General features: G+C 42.7%; 1 protein-coding gene across 4 annotated transcripts in view; it reads left to right on the top strand.

Annotated features, from left to right (window-relative positions):
* Positions 1–20155, top strand: part of MSRA (methionine sulfoxide reductase A) — a 381803-nt gene that overhangs the window by 185962 nt on the left and 175686 nt on the right. For 3 of the 4 annotated variants that reach the window (XM_025281356.3, XM_006064312.4, XM_006064314.4), the window contains exon 3: positions 1298–1417. The exons of the other annotated variant lie outside the window; for it this stretch is intronic. In XM_025281356.3, coding sequence (XP_025137141.1) covers positions 1298–1417 — 120 coding nt within the window. The remainder of the gene's footprint in view (positions 1–1297; positions 1418–20155) is intronic. 4 annotated transcript variants of the gene reach the window in all.

Here is a 20155-nt window from a genome sequence, read left to right as displayed (position 1 = left end):
ATGTATAACATCATGCACATTTGTTTTTGGTTGTTGTTGCTCTGAATTCTTAAAGTAGAATATTAACAAGTGTCAAGAATTTCACTAAACTTCTAATTTTTCTTTTAGCTCTGTCATCAAATCTAACAGATCTAGTGATTGTTAAAGCAGGAGGCATATATTAATTTGATAACGGTTGTTCTACCCAATATTTTAATTATATATGACTTAATAAAGCCAGGTAAAACTTGAGTAAGGCTGTAATCTTGTTTACATCTAGAAATTGACCACAGAATAGTTGTGGAAGTTTAGAAATTCATGGTAGAAAAAGGAAGGTTCTTTATCTGGAGACAAGGAAATGTAATACAACATTTTAGATGAGTGTAAGTATGTGCATTCTTGGGAGGTAGGTCTTAGTTTTCATCATATATTCAAAGGAATCTAATACCTAACCACTGGTGTGAGCACATGTGTGCTAGTTGAATGGAAAACCACTTTTGTGCCTTTATTTGTTACTCTCTTTCCCTGCCTTCCTCTGTCTCTTTCTTTCTTTATCATATTCAGTAATTGAACTCAGAAAAATGTTCTTTTCGGTGAGCAGTGATTTATCACATGAAAGTTTCTAATGAATTAAAAAAAATTTCAAACTGAACACATGTGTGAAATTGTTAATCAAATACTGTGTCAATCTGTTTTGATCTGGGGGATGTTTTCCCATTTAAATCAGTAATTTAGTGTTACCTTCCTTTGTTAGAATTTTTAAAGAAAGCCTGACCAGGATACTGATCATTAAATAAATTTCTACTGTTCCTACAACTTCTTATGTTTTGACAAGTCCATAATGAACTGAGTGTGGAAATCATTCATCAAATGCAGTTATCCTTTTGCTATATTATTTCAAAAGGTATAACTTTACAAACTATTAAAATTTGAGGTTTTTTAAAAAGTTTTTACACGACTAAAACAAAGAGGATGAGATGATTAGAAAGCATCACTGACTCAATGGACATGAATTTGAACAGACTGGGGGAGATAGTGGAGGACAGAGGAGCCCGGCATGCTGCAGTGCATGGGGTCAAAAAGAGTGAGACATAATGACTGAACAACAATAACAAAAGCAAAGAGACATTCTGTGAAAACAACCTTAAATTAAAATCTTTGTAGACATTAAAAACTCTACTTCTTTAAAAGATAAAATCTTACTCATGTTTGATTACCAGATAACAAGAAGAACTTTTTCCTAGTGTGACAGAGCTCCTGATATGCAATGACTGCCTTGTTTTTAATAAGGGACTAACCATTATCATGTTTTTCTTAGGAATGGGCTGTTTCTGGGGAGCTGAAAGGAAATTCTGGACCCTGAAAGATGTATATTCAACTCAAGTTGGTTATGCAGGAGGCTATACTCCCAATCCTACTTATAAAGAAGTCTGCTCAGGTAGGAAGACTCTCTGGACTTGTCCCTGCTGGCAGGTGACAGGATCTTCAAAACGGAAATAAATTTTTTGTGTGTTTTTTTCAGTTTTCTCTTGCCCATTTCTAGGAATATAGTTGCTGACCTTTCACTTTATATTTTCAGAAAACAATAGACTTGCTACAGAACATGCCATGTAGCTTTTCTTGCAGAAAAATCACCCTGAAACATAATCTCTAAAATGATCATTTGTTAGCTTATGATTCTGTGGGTCAGCAATTTAGACTAAGTTCAGCTGGATGGTTCTTCTGCTGATTTCATCTGGGTTCATTCACGGGACTGCAGTCGACTGTTGGGTTCCTCGGGCGCTAATTGGCCGTCAGTGGCTTCATCATATATTGGGCAATTGCTGCCATCACCTCTTCTTGCCTAGGGTAATGAGGATGATGAGTATATCTTCAGCACCCTGGCCTGGGTAAATTCACGCAATAGTGGATGCAGAGTAAGAGAGAACAAGCACCATTCTGCTAGTACTTTTCAAGTTTCTGTGTCACATTTACTATGGTCCCATTGACCACAGCAGGTCACATGGTCTAGCCTGGAGTCTGTGTGTTTACCGGCTGATGTGAAGAAATTGGGACCGTTACCGCATCATTCTATCACCTGGGACAAGTATGTCATCTACCAGACTTCTTTCTTGAGGGAAAAACATGAAAAATCAGGCTATACTGAGGGAAAGGCAAACTGTGGCTTGCAGGCTAAATTCTGCCTGCTGTCTGTTTATATAAGTAAAATCTTTTTGAAACACGGTCGTTTGCTCTTTGTTTATGTTATCTGTGAATGTTTTCATGCCACAGTCTCAGAGTTGAGTGGATGCCTCTGAGACTGTATGGCCTCTGAAACCTAAAATGTTTATGATCTGGACCTTTACAGAAAAATATTTGCTGACCTGGATAGGCAGATGCTTCCATGACATACTCTATCTCAATTACCAAATTGTCTTTCTGGAATTTGTTTTGTTTTATTGTTTCTGGCCTTTGAAGATTTTGTATCTTTCTGCCAGCTCCAGGAGCATTTAAAACGTATTATTTTTCTATTTTAAAACTTTATTTTTCATTTTTAAAATAAAAATAGTATATATTTAAGATGTAAAACGTGATACTTTGGTATACGTAGTGAAGTTATTCTAATAATCAAGCTAATTAACATACCCATCTCCTCACAAACTTTTTTAATGTGTGATGAAAGCACCTTTGAGCTATTCTCTTAGACGATTCCAAGTATATAACACTGTATTAAGTCCAGTCACCACACTGTACACTGTATCTCTAGAACCGATTCGTTTTACATGAAGGAAAGTTTGTACGCTTTGACCAACATCTCCCCATTTCCCTGGTAACCACCGTTCTACTCTGCTTCTGTGAGTTCAGTTTTTTTTAGATTCCACTTCTGAGTGAAATCGTACAGTTATTTTTTTCTGTGTCTAGCTTATTGTGCTTAGCATAATGTCCTGCAGGTTCATCCATGGTATTGCACATGGCAGGATTTCCTTCATTTTTAGGCTGAATTGTGTTCCATTGTGTATGTGGCACGTCTTCTTTTTCCCTTCACTGACAAATACTTAAGATTGTTTCCATACCTTGTCCATTTCAAATAATGCTGCAGTGAGCATGGGAACCCAGATGTCTCTTTAGGACATGGATTTCTCTATCTTTGTAGGTATACCCAGAAGAGAGGTCATTGAATCATATAATAGTTCTGTTTTTAATTTTTTGAGGCACATCTATACTGTAAAACACATTTTTTAAAAGAATATTTTATTTACTATCTTAAACAGTTCTTAATAGAGTTTATCTAGCATATAGTCCATCACATTGACAGAAGTAGGATTTTTAAAAATATGTAAATAGTTTTATTGTTTAAAAATAAAGGTTCACATTGGTGTTATCTGTGGAGGGCCCTCTCAGCTCTTTAAGGGCACTGAGGATGAGGCAGGGAGGAACTGGAGTATAGGAATTTGTTCAGTAATGAGCGTGTTGATGTGTTTGCTACAATATGAATTCTGGTTTTGATGTGAGATTTGAACTGTGCAACTATGAAATTATCATAAAAATATTCCTATTCTTATTTTTCTTCCTTCTGGAGAAGAAGTGAAATATTCTGCTTGATGTTGAGAATATAGTATATCAGACAAATTTGTTAACGGTTAATCTTTTTTTTTCCTTTGCTTCTGTTTCAAAATGAAACAGCTTATGCAGAACTATAAATAGAGAGATTCAGATGAACCCTGGAGATTGCCCAGGTGTATCCTCTTAAGTCTTAAGAATGGAAATGAATATATTCCTTCCTATAATTGCAGACACAACTTAATAGCTTAAGAGAAAAGGTTGCTAAGATAACATCCAGATATCTACTGCTTATATTGTTACTCTCCACCAGCAAAATGTTAATCATCAGTTAGAATATTGTGGTTGCTGTTTGCTCAGACTCTCTCCAATTAAGTTCTTCACCATAAGAAGAACAACATGATAATTACCCTTTGTTGAGTTCCTACTGTGTGCCAGACACCATCAAGTAGCTCGTGCTCAGTCATGTCCAACTCCTTGTGACCCCATGGACTGTAGCCCTCCAGGCTCCTCTGTCCATGGGATTTCCCAGGCAAGAATACTGGAGTGGGCTGCCATTTCCTCCTCCAGGGGTCTTCCCGACCCAGGATTGAACCCATATCTCCTGAGTCTCCTGCATGGCAGGCAGGTTCTTTACCCTTGAGCCGCTGGCCAAACAGTGTACAAGCAGTTTGTTCATCTTTGCTTTTTTTTCCACCCAGTCTTTCAAACAGCCCCATGAAAGGTCTCAGTTTCTGTTTTTCACAAAGGGAGTGTTGAGGCTCAGAGAAAATAAGTGACTTAGCCAGGGTCATAACTCCCAACCTTTAGCTCTCAGCTCAGAACTTATGCCATTGACCGTGGTGTAAGTCACCCAGCTGTCATGGCCCAGCCATTTCCCATCCACCTATTCATGCTTCTCTCCTCCCCACGTTTTCTTTCATGTATACTTTTGAACCTTTTGGTATGCTTTTTCACGATTACTGTAAGGAAAATAGCAAGCAGTCTTCTGGGTCTTGGTGATGTTTGCAAGGAAAAAGGAAAAAAATCCCTTTTAAGATATAGTTCATGCCGACATCTGGCACGTTAGAGGCCTGTAGCAATGGTGAAATACAGAAATCACAGAGGTTGGTAAAGAACTCTCTATTTGATGTGAACACTACCTGCTAAGTTAGTGGTGGCATCCGGAAGCATGGTTGTCATGGAAACTTGTTCCCGATTGGGCAAAGATAGTTATAGGGTTTTTTCCAGACACAGAAGGAGAGATGATTTCTTTCCCCAGGCTTTGTGTTGTTGTTGTTGTTGTTCTGATCATGAAAGAGAAAAACAAAAAGGCCTAGAGAGGCTGTGATGGAAAGGCCTGTCTGGCCCAGAAGTGATGGAGCCTTCGGATCTGTGGGAATAGCAGGGAAGGAGAACAAGCAAGGTCCCCAGCTAGCGTAATTATGGTAACCAGCTAATTAAAGGTTTTTGACCAAGGAGAGGGATGGGGGAAACAGAGAACAGGCTGTACTGGTTGGGCCTCCCCACTGGGGCCTGGGGTGCTCAAAGCCTTGTTGAACAAGTCAGCCCTGGGTGGGTCTGCCTTGCAGGAGAGAAAACCCCAGGGTCTGATAAGATGTATAATCATTGCTGAGGTTTCATGTGAGAGAAATGCTAGTCTGCGCTCTGGTATTTGCATTTATTTCAAATTGCTTACTCTTGTGTTTGCAGTTAGGCTTGTAAGACATTGGTCACAACCAGCAGTCTTTTTAAAGGTGTTCCTTCCTTCCTTCCTCCCTCTCTTTCTTCTTTCCTTCCAGAAAAAAAGCCTAAGGACCTGGATTGTGTGCCAACCTCCTTCCCTCACAGAGCAGGACACCTGAGTCTGAGGTGCCATTCGATTTCCTGGGGCAGGTTCCAGAATTACAGGGCTCGCACTCAGGAAGGGGTTCTCGAAACCCATGAAATTAGCTCTTATTCCCTTCTGCCATGAACGATCACCTTGGAGGTGCTTCCAGCAGTCAGAGCTTGTGTCCGAACTTCCACGAGTATTGTCTTGATGAACAGATCAGTGATCACAAACCATGGAACCAGAACCACTTTATGAAGTTGGTCATGCCCGCTTGCTAGTGGGTATGCATGTGAGTGTGAAAGCAAGTATGTACCCAGACAGGCTGTATATTAATGTCTGACTGGTGGATTTCTGCGTGGCAGTTGATGGGCCAGCAATTCAGAAACGTGAACTGGAGTTGTGCCTACGCATGTGGAAAAGAACTGTGATTTCTAGTAAGAGCCAGGAGAGGAGGTGGCCCCCATGGGGCCATTCATTAATGACTCCCCAGCGGGTCTGTTACATGTTGGGTGATGTGTGTGCATCTGACACACGTAGAAAACACTTGGGGAAAACAGTTCCTTGGGCATTTGCAAAGTTGCCTTTTAGGAATGAAGTGTAAAATAAACCTGTAACGCATCAGAGCTGAGATAGGCAGTCTCTTAGAAGAGAGCTCGGCTTCTGGGTCTTCAGGACCTCCGAGTAGTCTGATGGCTGGCCTGGGAAAGGGGAGGTCCTGCTGCCTCCCACCCCACATAGGTTGCTCCATAAAATTTGGCTGCTGGTCAGGCTCCCAGAGCCTGAGGCCATGACACTTTTAAGTTCTATCACTAACTCCACTTGATCTGATCATCACCCTATAGAAACTTCTCATCTTTTGTCCTCCTAGGGAGGTTATTTACAGGAAGAAAGAGCAAGGAGACAAGGCCAGCCAGATAGTTCTAACGCTCATTTCCAATTCAGTAAGATGCTATCCTGAGATGTATGTGTCAGTCTGTTGTGAGTTTAGTCTACACAGGTCATTCTCTCCATATTGGATTAACCTTGTTAAATTCAGTGTAGAAATGGAATTTGGCCTTCGAAGCTGAGAGTCGGGAGCCTGGTCGCCATGATTTTCCAAAGGCTGTGGTCTTTGCATTTCCTTACAGATGCCCTGTCCCTCACACGTGTCCATCATTTCATTTAAACCTGATTTAAGAGTGACCACCCTCCTGTAATAGGCACTTAAACTTCCCTTTCTCAGATTCATCAGTTAGCACTAGAGCTCAGAGAATGAGAGACTTGCATCTGCCAGGTGGTTTTTTTTAATCTGTATTTATTTGTTTTATTTGTCTTTATTGGGCTGCACCAGGTCTTAGTTGTGCCCTCAGGATCTTTAGTTGTGGCATGTGGGAGTTTAGTTCCCTGACTGGGGATCGAACCCTGCTCCCCAGAATTGGAAGTGTAGAGTCTTAGCCATTGGACCACCAAGGAAGTCCTTGCCGGGTATTTTAAGCCTGAATTCTGAGTCCTCTGAGAGCTGGCCACCACCAGCTTCTGCACCAAGAACCCGGTCTCAGCTTGGATGCAGGGTAGCATTGCTCACAGCCACTGTTAGGCTACTGCTGCTTATTTGTCTGATCTGTCTCTAAGACATGTCCTGAAAAGTGTTAGTGGCCATCCTTCTGTTCCTAAAATGATTTCCAAGGATTCATTCATTCACATGGTGTTCCTTAACAGCTGACTATATGCCTGGCACTGGAGAACCTGTAAAAGCCTGGGAGGGCACAGCCAGGAGGACCCTCAATTTCATGTAGGCTTTCTTGTATGAATTAAATTCACCATTGATTGGGAATGTACCATATATGCAAGACATTGTATTAGGTACTCTGTATCATTGTATGTGAAATAGAGTTGAAAAATGCTAGTACCTGTCTGCCAGAATTCTTTCTCTGTAGTCAGATGAAAGCCTGATCTTTCACATTTAAAGAGTTGTGCTGACCCTGGTTGTAGACACACACACACATACACAAATACACACATGCATACTCACACAGATCGCACACTTGTTATGCAAACCAACTGATTAACTGGCATGCTGTTGCTTTCCTACGTTGATTTTAGAAGTAATTGAGCCATTCAGTGTCTTGAATACCCTGATAGAGAATTATTCTTACATTTTATAATCACGACGACACAGATGAAAATATGAAAAGACATTCTGCCATGGATAAGCATTCTGGGTTAATTTCAGTGCATTAGCCTAATACACAAATAACCCCATTTCTGGCAAGAAAACCCAGGATGTTCATTCACTGGGTAATATCTTTTCGTATTTTGCTTACAGATGTTCAGAACAATTCCATGTTCATTAGTCTATTCAAAAGCTTTTAGAAATCTGCACAGCCAAGTGGCACCAAACCCAGAAGCATGAAAGGGGCTGTACAACTTTCTCTCATAAGGGAGATCTACACAGTCACCACGGAAACTCAGAGGCCCAGACATTTTTTTTTATCGTCAGAAGACTCTGGTGGATTTTCACGAGGTGCATTTGGTAGAAGTCTTGAGCAGGTGCCGGGGCTTGGGAGGAGCAGAGTTTGGGAGGGTCCTGTCACCTCCCACTGCTATGTCCATGCTGAGGCCATATTACTCTTTATCCTCAAAGAGTTGCCTTTCTTATAAAATGGGGGGTGTTGCTGATCTATGAAGCCCATAGAGTTATGGTGAGGTTCTTATTTGAAAATCAAATCATGTCATATTGGGAGTAGCAAATACAGGATGTACGCTTTCTGTGACTCCAGCTCTTGGGCACATTAAAGATAAAAGCAATGGGTCAGGAAGCGTCGCTTGGCAGGGTCATGGGCTCAGCACACGGGATGTGCGCATGACACAGCAAACAAAGGCCGATGTCTTCTTTTCCTCTTCTGTGTTCTCAAGAGGTCATATCCAACCCCCTCTCCACATGCAAATCCTAGTTTCCTCCATGCTTAAGAGCTCTAACAAAGCACTGAGTAATTTTCCCACTAATAGAAGAAACTCAATATACTTTTTTAGTTCGACTTAATTTCTGAAGTGTTTGGGTGGATGTACATGTCTGTGTATCTTGCGTGAGATTAATGACCCCATTCTTTTCCAAAGTAGTAATGAGTTCTGTTATTAGCAGATTTTACCAAGCAACATAAAACTCTTTCTTAATTCCTTGCAGACTACATTAAAGCTCTCTTTAGTGCATAGTTAAGTCTTATTGTACTCTTTTCAGTGTCAGTCAAGGTAAATTACTAAGTTATTGACATATCCCTGAAAATGCAAGAATTCTGCTCTTCAAGTTCTTGCTATAAGCAATTTGATCACTTTCTGCTCCTTTTATATTAGATGTAATATTAACCTTGAACTTGTAGTAGGCAGGATGAAAATGCTTACCTCTCTCAAACCACCAGGCAGAAAGCAAACCCTGAGGTTGGGGTCCTGTGATTCCTAGTTATAACCCCAAGGACCAAATACACCCTGTCCACTCATCATGCCCTTTTAAGTGAGGTTGGGAATCAAGATTTCAGAATGGATGTGGCTGTTGAGTTTGAAAATGTTAAGATTTCGAGAGATCATTATTTTTTGTCAACTAAGTCCTGGTTATCATTTCAGTGAAGCTAGATTTTGTTTTTAAAAAAAATCGAGCGCTGGGATTTTTTTACCAGTTTGTATGTTCTGAGAGCTGGATGCTCTCAGGGCTGAGTCCGGGAGCAGCCAGGAGCAGAGCTGAGGGTGTGACAGCAAAGCCCACTGGAGTCTCTCCTGTTAACCTGTGTGCTGGCATCTCTCATTTCCCTCAGCCTCGGAACAAAAAAGGAAATCATCCGACCAGTGGGTGTTACTGCCTCGCCCTCTTTCAGAGCTTCTCTAGGTCTGGTTTCCAGTCTGGACTGTGGACCTGCAGGGCCTGTGGAGTTGGGAGCAGTCTGCAAATTGATTCTGTCCACCAAGCTGGTCCCAAAGACCCGACGAACCCTCTCTCTCTCACGTCTACTCCTGATCTTCAGTCTGTAAGAGAGATGACGTTGTGAAGATGAATGACACATTTGTGCACTCTTACTGAACTCAGAGGAGCTTTTGGTCCTCACAGTATGCTCTTCACCCCTGGCTTCCAGAACCAGAGCGCCTGTACCTGGGCAGAGGCTTGACAAAGTCACGTGGTCTCTCGCACTCACACAGCCGTTGGAGCCACCATGCTAACAGGCTGTCCAGAGTTCCCGGGGTTGGAACAAAGTAGACTTGAGCACCCTTTGCTAGAGATATTTCGAGTTTGCTACAATAATTCAATCCAGCGTTAGGCATCACAGAGGAGGAGGAAGATATTTCTATAGCTTCAAAGAGCTGACAGCTGGCAAGCACCAAGACAGGAGGCTACACAAGACCTCAGCTGCTCAGGTTCATGACCTTCCCTCCTTGCCGTGTTTAGTGGCCGAGGACGCCTCTGTATTATTTTCTGTTGTTTGCCATTTACGAGGAGAGTTGATGAATGAATTTTGATGCTTTATAGAGTCTCTGAAGATATTGTATGTTCAGTATATTCTTCTTCTGTCCTTGATGTTTTCATTTTCTCTAGCTTGTTTGACTTTTCCATCACCTCTCTCCTTGAGCAGCTTAATTCACGGTTGGGAACAGGTGTGGTGGTCAAAGGTCAATAGACCGACAGACTCCAAGTAGTTACGTGTGTCAGTATTTCGGCATATCTGATGTAAAATTTGAATAGGCCATTTAAATGGAGGATAAATGAAAAGGAACAATAGTAAAAACATTATACTCATCCAGCACTAGAAATAGGTTGTTCTTTCATTATTTTGGGATTATATTCTCAGAGATTTAGGAGGGAGATGAAGAGGAATTTGCTATAGCAAGCAGTTCTTAAAACATAATTGCAAAAGCAATTGATGAATATGCCCACATCGTTATTTTCAAATCACATCTAATAGAGTCGTAATGTAATATGAGGAAAAAAACCTTCGAGGGGGGTTGAGCTGCTCGAGGAGTTTTATGTAATACTTTGGGTCTTAATTACTTCATAATGACTAACAATTTTTAAAACTTGAGAATGAGGTTTCTTTCTTTCGTTGTTTTTGTTGTTTTTTTTTTTTTTTCGTCTAAGTGACATCAGAAATAAATATCTGGGTCAGTTGTTGCCCCATCTGCCAAGGTAAAACTGCAAGGGACTCTCATGAAAACATGGGTGCCCACTGTGCAAGCGACTCGCCCGGTAGAAACAGGGCAGCTTCAGGAGAGGCCACTGCTCTGTACCAGGCCAGCCTCGAACTTGCTGGGGCCTCATCAGCATGAGAGTCAGTCACAGGTCACTGAGTCCCCTCAGCCGTGGGCCAGGCCCTGCTTAATAACCCCTGCTCTCTGATGCATGGAACTGCAGGGTCCTCTGGGGGTGCAGAGGCAGAGCTGACCTCAGGCTCTTCAGTCTGCACATGGGAGCCAGCCCCCTGGCTCTGCGGCAAAGGCTTTCTGGGGAGAATGCTCACCCGCAGCAGGGTCGGACCCTCTTATCTGTAGCGTCTCATTCCTCTTCTTCTCATCGTATTCTCTCCCTACTTCTCCTTCCCTCCCTTGTTTTTCTCTTTCTCCCCTCTAGTTAATGATAGGATGCCTTTTTTTACTCCAGTACTATTAATGTTACAATAGTCCTAAAAAAAGCCACAAGAACTAGTAACGTATATGGTGCCCATCTTAGGTTTAGGACAGTTTATAACATAAAATTCTCAACAGATATTATTATAATTGTTGTTGTTCAGTCGCTCCGTTGCGTCCGACTCTTTGCGACCCCATGGACTGCAGCACGCCAGGCTTCCCTGTCCTTCACCATCTCCCGGAGCTTGCTCAAACTCATGTCCATTGAGTCAGTGATGCCATCCAACCATCTCATCCTCTGTCGTCCCCTTCTCCTCCTGCCTTCAATCTTTCCCAGCATCAGGGTCTTTTCCAATGAGTCGGCTCTTTGCATCAGGTGGCCAAAATATTATTATAATAGTAGCTTATATTATTCCTGGTTTATACAATCTGTGAAGCATTTCCAGTGACTGAGCTTTGTTACAGGTCTGTGAATAGGGTAGCATTGTCACTCCTGCCTGTAAATGCGCAAAGCCCTCTGGAGCAGAAAGTTACTCATAGAATCACCCACTAGATAGAGGTCCCGCCATCTCTTCTGATGGCATTTCCTTTGAAGAAAACAGAGTTTGTTTTTCAGACCATCTCCTTCTAAGCTTTTTCTTTATCCATTTCCAATAAATGCATTTTCACACACCTTTCTTGAGCATTTTAGGATACTTCAGAATATATTAAGTGAGGAAGTTCTAGTAGGAATAAACTAGAGTTTAGCAAATGGTTTATTTAAAAATTTCTGATAGTCTGAAACTATTTAGGTGACCTATAGAAACATGGATTTCTTTTTCTTTTCATTGAGCATATCTTACAGGTCATCTGTTTAAGTGATTGGTAGAGCTTTTGATAAGCATTCAGATATTTTCTTCTGTTGAAGATTTTGCATAGAGATCTATTATTAAAACATGATATCCAAGATAAATACTCTGATTAGTGGGGGAGGGGTGGGCTCCCTCTACACAAGGGTTTCCCAGGTGACTCAGTGGTATAAAGAACCTGTCTGCCAATGCAGGAGATGTGAGTTCAGTCCCTGGGTCAGGAAGATTCCCTGGAGAAGGAAATGACAACCCACTCCAGTATGCATGGAAATCCCATGGACAGAGGAGCCTGGCAGGCTATAGTCCTTGGGGCTACAGAGAGTTGGACACGACTGAGCGACTGAGGACACATACTTCCTCAACACTGTCCTTGTTCTTTAAGTCAAGAAGATGCTTCCTTGGGGCCAAGTTGGAAAGAAGTTGAGGAACAGGGACAGCTTCACTCTGGGCTGAAACATACACTGAAAAGGCGAAGACCTCCCAGCCACATTATACACTAGAGGAGAAGACCTCCTGATACTTTATGCACTAGGGAAGAAGACCTCTTGACCACATCACACATGAGAGGGAGCTCCCCTTTCTGACCACATTATACACTCATGCCTGCTTTAAGGCTACACACTAGAAGTTACACAATTCCTGGGATTGTCAGGGAGACCATCCAGAGATAAAGTGCTGGAACACCTTCGAATGGGGCCTGTTATTCTCTGCCTTCTCAGAAATGTACTTAGGTGCTGAGATGTCCCCAGGAGCCTTAAGAGTAGACATTGTTGTGTGAGTTCCGAGTCTTGAGGCAGAAGCCCAGAGCCTCCAGTTTCTTCTAGTCATTTGTTCCATTTGCAGTTTCAGCTCTGGCGCCCCGAGCATATTGATTTTAAAGCCTTCCCTCCCCTTCTCCTTCTTGGAGGTAAGAAACTGTCGGCTGCTGTTGTACCCAGTCTGCTGTCTGCACACCTGCCTGGCTGCTGAAGCGGAGGTTGACAAAAAGTCATAGGCGCCTGAACTTGTGTATCTTTGTGCACAAGAAAAAGAAAAATCTGTCCCCTTGTTTAAGGTTTGTTGGTTTGTGTCTGGTGACTTGAAACTGCTCCAGGAAAAACCATCTGTCCACCTTGGAGAATCAGGTTATAAACTGGCTAAGCCACTTACTTGCAGGTGAGGTCGGCATGGGGAAAAGCTATCTGTTTTTGGCTCTTTTGGCTCTAACAGTTTTTAATTAATAAACTTTATTTTTTAGAGAACTTTTAGGTTCACAGCAAAATTAAGAGGAAGGTACCCGTATACACTCTGCTCCCACCCCATGGCTTCCCCTTGTTCCCACCCCCCTCCATGTGGTACGTTTGTCACAGTTGAGGACCCTACAGTGACACGTCCCTGTTACCCAGAGTCCCCAGTTTACATTAGGGCTTACTGTTGGTGTGGTCCATGCTGTGAGTTTGGACAGAGGTACACTTGTATCCACCATTGTAGTGTAACACAGAGTATTTCTTATCTTCCATTCTCTGACTTTGCAAATTGCGGCTGCTGCTCTCCTGGGTTTTTCTCTTTGGGTTTATAGCTTTGCTCTGCTTTCTGGTGTTCCTGACATTGGTACTTCAGGCTCTGCCTGCCTCACCCTTACCTCGTGCATGGATGGGTGGCTCTGTTGCTCATGGTTCTGCTTTGTTATACTCAGATAACCTCCACACAGAAGCTTCAGAAGGCAGTGGCAGGGGTGGGGCTAGACCTGTTTCCCTGAGATTCTGTAAGATTTGGAGGTTCAAGTAAAGAAAAAGACAACCTCGTTACTTCGGCTTGTTTACGTATATGGATTGGACACAAACACTGCTGAGACAAAGTGGACACCATAGGATCTACCAGAATAAATGGCAAAGAAATGGGAGCAGTCAGCGGCTGTGTGTAGGTGAGTCATTGGTGAATGGGGCACACTCGGTAATTTGGACCAGTTGCAGCAGAATAAAAGCTCTACTTGTAAGTGAAGAATCGCATGTGACCAACGAGCAAAAGCTACTTAGTGCCTCCGTGCCCGGGCCAGGTGTACAGGGCACAGAATTCCAGTTAGTGATGAAAGTGAAGTAAGTTGCATTTAGCCCAAGATCCATGGAATAGAGAACTGGCAACATTTCCTTAGCTCCTTAGGGGAGGGGAGCAGAGTGGGGAGGAGGGGATGGGGGAGAGGGAGAACACCTCACAGCACTAGCAGCACGGGTTCATAAGTGAGGCAGCTCCTAATGTGGACGGGCACAGGTGGGCTGGTCATGTAGCCTGGAGTTAGGGCAACAGATGGACAATGCATCACATAAATTGGATACCCAGGAACCGCAGTGCCTGTTGGGAAATCCAAGGATGCAGCTGGTTGACCCAGTGACACCATACCTGGGCAGAGGTAGAACTCGGGTGCTCGTGGTCTAAAAGGGAAGTGAATAGCCCTGTGCACTGGTGGGGAGAAAAGCGAAATTCAGTAAGAATAAAGGAAAACCCATCATCGGCATGTGTGTTTAAAAAGTGTTCTTTGTAAGAGGACTGACTGTCTTTCATTTATCTTTACAAGACCTGGGCTTATTATGTCACTTCCGAATGTTGTGATCATATGATATTCAGAGCACTGGAAGGGGAAATAATATTTGGGTATTTGATATATACGCACAGTATATTTGAAATAAACTTTCTTAATATTGAATTTTCACTCTAAGCACAAACTGAAAAATTAGTTTCTTGAAAAGAATGATAGAATGTGGTTCAGTTTTCAAAATACAGTATAAGATATAGAAAAGATGAAGCCTTTGAAAACCAAACAATATTAAATTAAAACAAAAATAGTTCTATGTGACTCCTCTTAAGTCACTTTAATAGGATGTCACAGTCGCCACGGTCAGCTCTGATGCTGCAGATAACTTTCCATTTGATGATAAAAATGAATGAAATGGCATGTTTCTAAGCTGCTACATACTCAGCCTTGTTATATACACTTAGTCAGTGTACACATTCATGTTGGGGTCTCCGTTTAGTTCAGTCGCTCAGTCGTGTCCGACTCCTTGTGACCCCACGAACCACAGAACGCCAGGCCTCCCTTTCCATCACCAACTCCCGGAGTCCACCAAACCCATGTCCATCGAGTCGGTGATGCCATCCAACCATCTCATCCTCTGTTGTCCCCCTTTCCTCCTGCCCCCAATCCCTCCCAGCATCAGGGTCTTTTCAAATGAGTCAGCTCTTCCCATCAGGTGGCCAAAGTATTGGAGTTTCAGCTTCAACATCAGTCCTTCCAATGGACACCCAGGACTGATCTCCTTTAGGATGGACTGGTTGGATCTCCTTGCAGTCCAAGGGACTCTCAAGAGTCTTCTCCAACACCACACTTCAAAAGCATCAATTCTTCAGCGCTTAGCTTTCTTCACAGTCCAACTCTCACATCCATACATGACTACTGCAAAAACCATAGCCTTGACTAATCAAACCTTTGTTGACAAAGTAACATCTCTTCTTTTTAATATGCTGTCTAGGTTGGTTATAACTTTCCTTCCAAGGAGCAAACATCTTTTAATTTCATGGCTGCAATCACCATCTGCAGTGATTTTGGAGCCCCCAAAATTAAAGTCAGCCACTGTTTCCACTGTTTCCCCATCTATTTGTTATGAAGTGATGAGACCAGATGCCATGATCTTGGTTTTCTGAATGTTGAGCTTTAAGCCAACTTTTTCACTCTCCTTTTCCACTTTCATCAAGAAGCTCTTTAGTCCTTCTTCACTTTCTGCCATAAGGGTGGTGTCATCTGCATACCTGAGGTTATTGATATTTCTTCCAGCAATCTTGATTCCAGCTTGTGCTTCTTCCAGCCCAGCGTTTCTCATGATGTACTCTGCATATAAGTTAAATAAGCAGGGTGACAATATACAGCCTTGACGTACTGCTTTTCCTATTTGGAACCAGTCTGTTGTTCCATGTCCAGTTCTAACTGTTGCTTCCTGACCTGCATACAGGTTTCTCAAGAGGCAGGTCAGGTGTTCTGGTATTCCCATCTCTTGAAGAATTTTCCACAGTTTATTGTGATCCACACAGTCAAAGGCTTTGGCATAGTCAATAAAGCAAAAAAAAAAAAGATGTTTTTCTGGAACTCTCTTGCTTTTCCGATGATCCAGCAGGTGTTGGCTATTTGATCTCTGGTTCCTCTGGTCTCCATTGAAGGCATTTAGATGTTCATCACCTACTCTGTGAAAGTTCTTGTGTCAGATACAGTGGGAGGCAGGAGAGATTAGTTTTTGTTTTCATGAAGGTACACATACAGGGAAGCCTTGATGGATGGGCCAGGGGTACCGTCTCTGATATCCAGCCCAAGTAAATAAAGTGGGAATAACGTGAGAGGCCAAAGGAGAGGGTCCTGGGAACTCAGTTAAATAGGGAGATGGGCTGATGTGTTGAAGAGACTGAAGTAAGAGCCAAATGGGGAAATGGGGGTCAGGCCAGTCCTCAGAGGAAGAGGAATCTTTAAACCCAGCTCTGACAGTATGCTGCCACTGATGCTGGCATGAGGGGGGATTGAGTGAGTCGGGGGTGGCTGCTGGGATCAGGTCATGGCAGACTGAGGGTTTTGCTTTTGATTCAGGAAACCTAGAGCATGGAGCTCTAGTGCTTACGTCTCACCTGTGGCTGTTTGGATGGAAAGTCTGAATGTCCTGCTGGTGTTTACCCAATGAAGTCCTGCCTGTCTGAGAGGCCAACCCATAGTCCAGAATCAGACCCGCTGCTCAGGTGCCAGGTGGCTGGTGGAGGAGAGCTTGACTGAACGCCAGCTAGTGCAGAGAGAAGAAGGAGGCAAAGGGCACAGGCTGGTCTGGGGCAGCCGCACAGAGTCAAGGTTGATTCTTGGCTCTGGGGTACACTGGATGGTGATTCGGACAGGGATATCACTGGGGCCTTCTGAGTGTCTTGTCAGCTCGGGGCCTTCCCTGTCTTCCAGGTCTTTAGGCTGATTGGAAGGGCCTGAGATCATCACAAACTTATGACTGCTGGAATGAGTGACCCCTGGTGCAACCAAGCTGACAGAACAGGAAGGGCTTGTGGAATCATCTCTTTTCACACAGTGGGAAGTGAAAACTCAAGAAGGCCACTGTCATTAACATTGACATTGTACAGTGTACGACACTGACTTGGTCAGGACCAGAGTCTTTTGTTTTTATATAATTGATGTATAGTAAAATACACATATTTAAAATATACAGTTTGGTAAGTTTTACCATTTGTAGACCCTGTAAAACCATCACCACATTGAACATATCCATCATGCTCAAAGTTTCCCCATGCACCTTTGTAATTCTCCTTTCCTGCCTTCTTTGTGCCCCCTTGCCCCTGCCACCCAACCACCAGGACCCCAACTCCCCATGCCCAGGCAATCTCTGATCTGCCTTCTCAGATTTCTAGATAAATTTGCATTTTGTAAAATTCTATATGGAATCATATGCATATGATTATCATACGTCTGGCTTCCTTCATTCAACATAACTGTTCTGAGATTCATTGATTTTTTTTTTCTCAATAGTTTGTTCCTTTGTATTGCTGAATAGTATTCCATTGTGTAGATATACCATGAGTTCACCTGTTGGTTAATATTTGTTTCAGTTAGGCTATTACAGATAACACTGCCATGAACATTCATTCCAGGTCTTTGTGTGGACATATCCCTTTATTTCTTTTGGATAAATACCTAGAAATGGAGTGACTCAGTCACAAGGGGTGTGTGTGCATGTGTGTGCAGTCACTCAGTTATGTCCGACTCTTTGAGACCCCATGGACTGTAACCCACCAGGTTCCTCTGTCCATGGGGCAGGGTAGGTTTATTTAACTTCTTAAGACATTGCCAGGATGTTTTCCTAAATGGTTGTACCATTTTACATTCCTTCTGGTTGTGTGTGAGAGTTCCAGCTCCTCTACATTTTCACCAACACTTGGTGTGGTCAGTCTTTTCCACTTGAGTCATTCTAATAGGTGTGCAGCAATACAGCTTTGTGCTTTTCACATGCATTTCTCTAAAGACTAAATGGTATTGAGTATTTTTTAAGATGCTTACTTGCAATCTGTACGTCTTTCATAAAATTGTCTGTTCATATCTTTCATATATTTTTATTGGATTATTTTCTAATTTTAGAGTTTTGAGAGTTCTTTGTATATTATGATTACCAGTACTTTATCAGATATATGATTTACAGATATTTTTCTCTGAGTCAGTGGCTTTTCTTTGCATTCTTTTAACAGTATCTTTCAAAGATTAGAAGTTTTAAATTTTGATGAGGGGCCGGTGTATCAATTTATTATTTGATGGATTTTCCTCTTAGATATGACACAGTATCTAAGACGTCTTTGCCTAATCCACATTCACAAAGATTTTCCCCTATTTTTATTCTAGAAGTTGTATACTTTGACATGTACATTTAGTTCTGTGGTCCCTTTTGAATGAATTTTTGTTTATGTTGCAAGAACCCCACAGTCTTGACAAGTGTGCAATATAATAAAAGGCATGTGGTCTCATTATCTATATAAGAATTTTCTACCAATGCCATCATGTTTCAATGCAAAGGTTAGCCATACATTAAATACGTACATCATTCGAAAAACACTGCACTAAAACACATTGCCTAGCTTTCATAATACATTTGACGAAAGAATAATAAGGTCATTGAGGGCAATCAGTGTTTTGTTATATTCTTGATTATGTCCTTGATCATAGTTGTATATCTTGATATGAACATAGCTGGTATAAGAAGTAAGCCTCGTCCCTCTTACTGGGGACCAACATTGTCCTGGACTCAAGTTTAAAACCTTGACAACAGCATTGATTACACATTGTTTATCTGTCCCCCTCCTGTTGCAGTGATTATGGCACTGGAGAATTCCTGGAGAGGACGCAGTGCTCAATCACGTAATTATGTCCCAAATAGCGTGGGCGCTCTTGCTGCCGTTCATAGGAACAGCGCAAAGAGAAGTTTGTTTGGGTTCTTATTGTGGATATCCAGTGGGAGGAGAGGCTGCAGTGGCGGAAGACAGCAGCTCGGAGATGGAAGCAGTTGATTTGGAGACTGAATGGGGCCATGTGGGGATATCAAGGGTTTTGTTGTGCCTGTCTTGTGATTATGGGAGTAATTAGCACCATCCCATTGACCATAGTATATAAGTGTATGATTCAGGTTCCACAGCACAGGACTGCAGCTGATCATTTCATCCCTGGGGATTCTTCATGGGCCCTCATATTCTGCCTTTCAGATATGAGCTCCTAGCCCCTGGGATGTAGGTCCTTTCTGAAAAGCAGTAGAGGAATACCAAAGGGGCTGTTGGATTCGAGGTTGGCAGATGGAAGGTGTTTGTGTTCTGAGAGACCCTTACATCTGCTGGGGGACCAGGGGCAAGTCAGTGCTTGCCTCTCCTAATACCTTCTCTGCCGAACAAGGAGAGGAGGACCTTTTAGTGTCCTCATGGGCATGCTGGGAGAATGTGCTCTCCACCTGTACCGTATTCCTGTGAGTAGGTAGGGGCCATATGTGTACTTTCATCTTTTCCTACAGAAAAAAAATTACTTGCACTTTTCTTTTGGAGGCACCGTGGGAACCAGTCTTCTCTCCTGTTCCCTCACCCCCACACCCAGGCCCTGAGGCTAGGCCAGCTCACCCTCCACTGCCCATTCCCCTTTGTTTCCCTGTTGCACGTACCCTATCACAATGATGGCTTTTCTCCCTGCCTGGAGTAAGCGTTTCTTTAAGGGCCATGACCTCTAACTTATCTGTATAACCTCAGTGCCATTTAGTAAATGTTTGTTGAACCAGCAGCTAAATAGGTAAATATGGAGATGAGCAGGACATTCCGGTGTTCCGGGAACTCACTGCCTAGCGCAGGAGATGGGCGTGATTATGAGTGCTTGCCGCCCACTGTTCGGACTACAGCAGCAGCTCGTTGATTTATTTTTAAACAAAATGGGACCACTTCATTCTCCTCTGACAAAATAGCTTCTGTTGACACTCAAGACATTTGGGTGGACAGTATGTAACTGAGAAATGGTTTCTAAAAAGAGTAGAAGAGAGAAAGGGAGACATTCCTCTTTCATTCCACTCTGTACGTCTCTTATGTCTGTGGCACCTCCCTCTCCACTCCCTAGGTTGGGTTAGCTCCTGCCTCTAACCCCTCGTGTATTCTCACAACACTGTGACTCTCTTTTCTGACAAATTATTTGTTTACCGTGTGCCTCGGCAGCTGTATTGTTCACTGCTCTAGCCTTGTCATCTTTTTGTTGTTGTTGTTTAGTCACTAAGTCGTGTCTGACTCTTTCGAGATCTCATGGGCTGTAGCCCACCAGGCTCCTCTGTCCATGGGATTTCCCAGGCAAGAATCCTGGGCTGGGTTGCCTGCC

The sequence above is a fragment of the Bubalus bubalis genome, chromosome 3 (genome assembly GCF_019923935.1).
Source record: "Bubalus bubalis isolate 160015118507 breed Murrah chromosome 3, NDDB_SH_1, whole genome shotgun sequence".
NCBI classification, from domain to species: domain Eukaryota; kingdom Metazoa; phylum Chordata; class Mammalia; order Artiodactyla; family Bovidae; genus Bubalus; species Bubalus bubalis.
The sequence above is the reverse complement of the archived record's forward strand: the minus strand, read 5'-3'. Positions and strand labels throughout refer to the sequence as shown.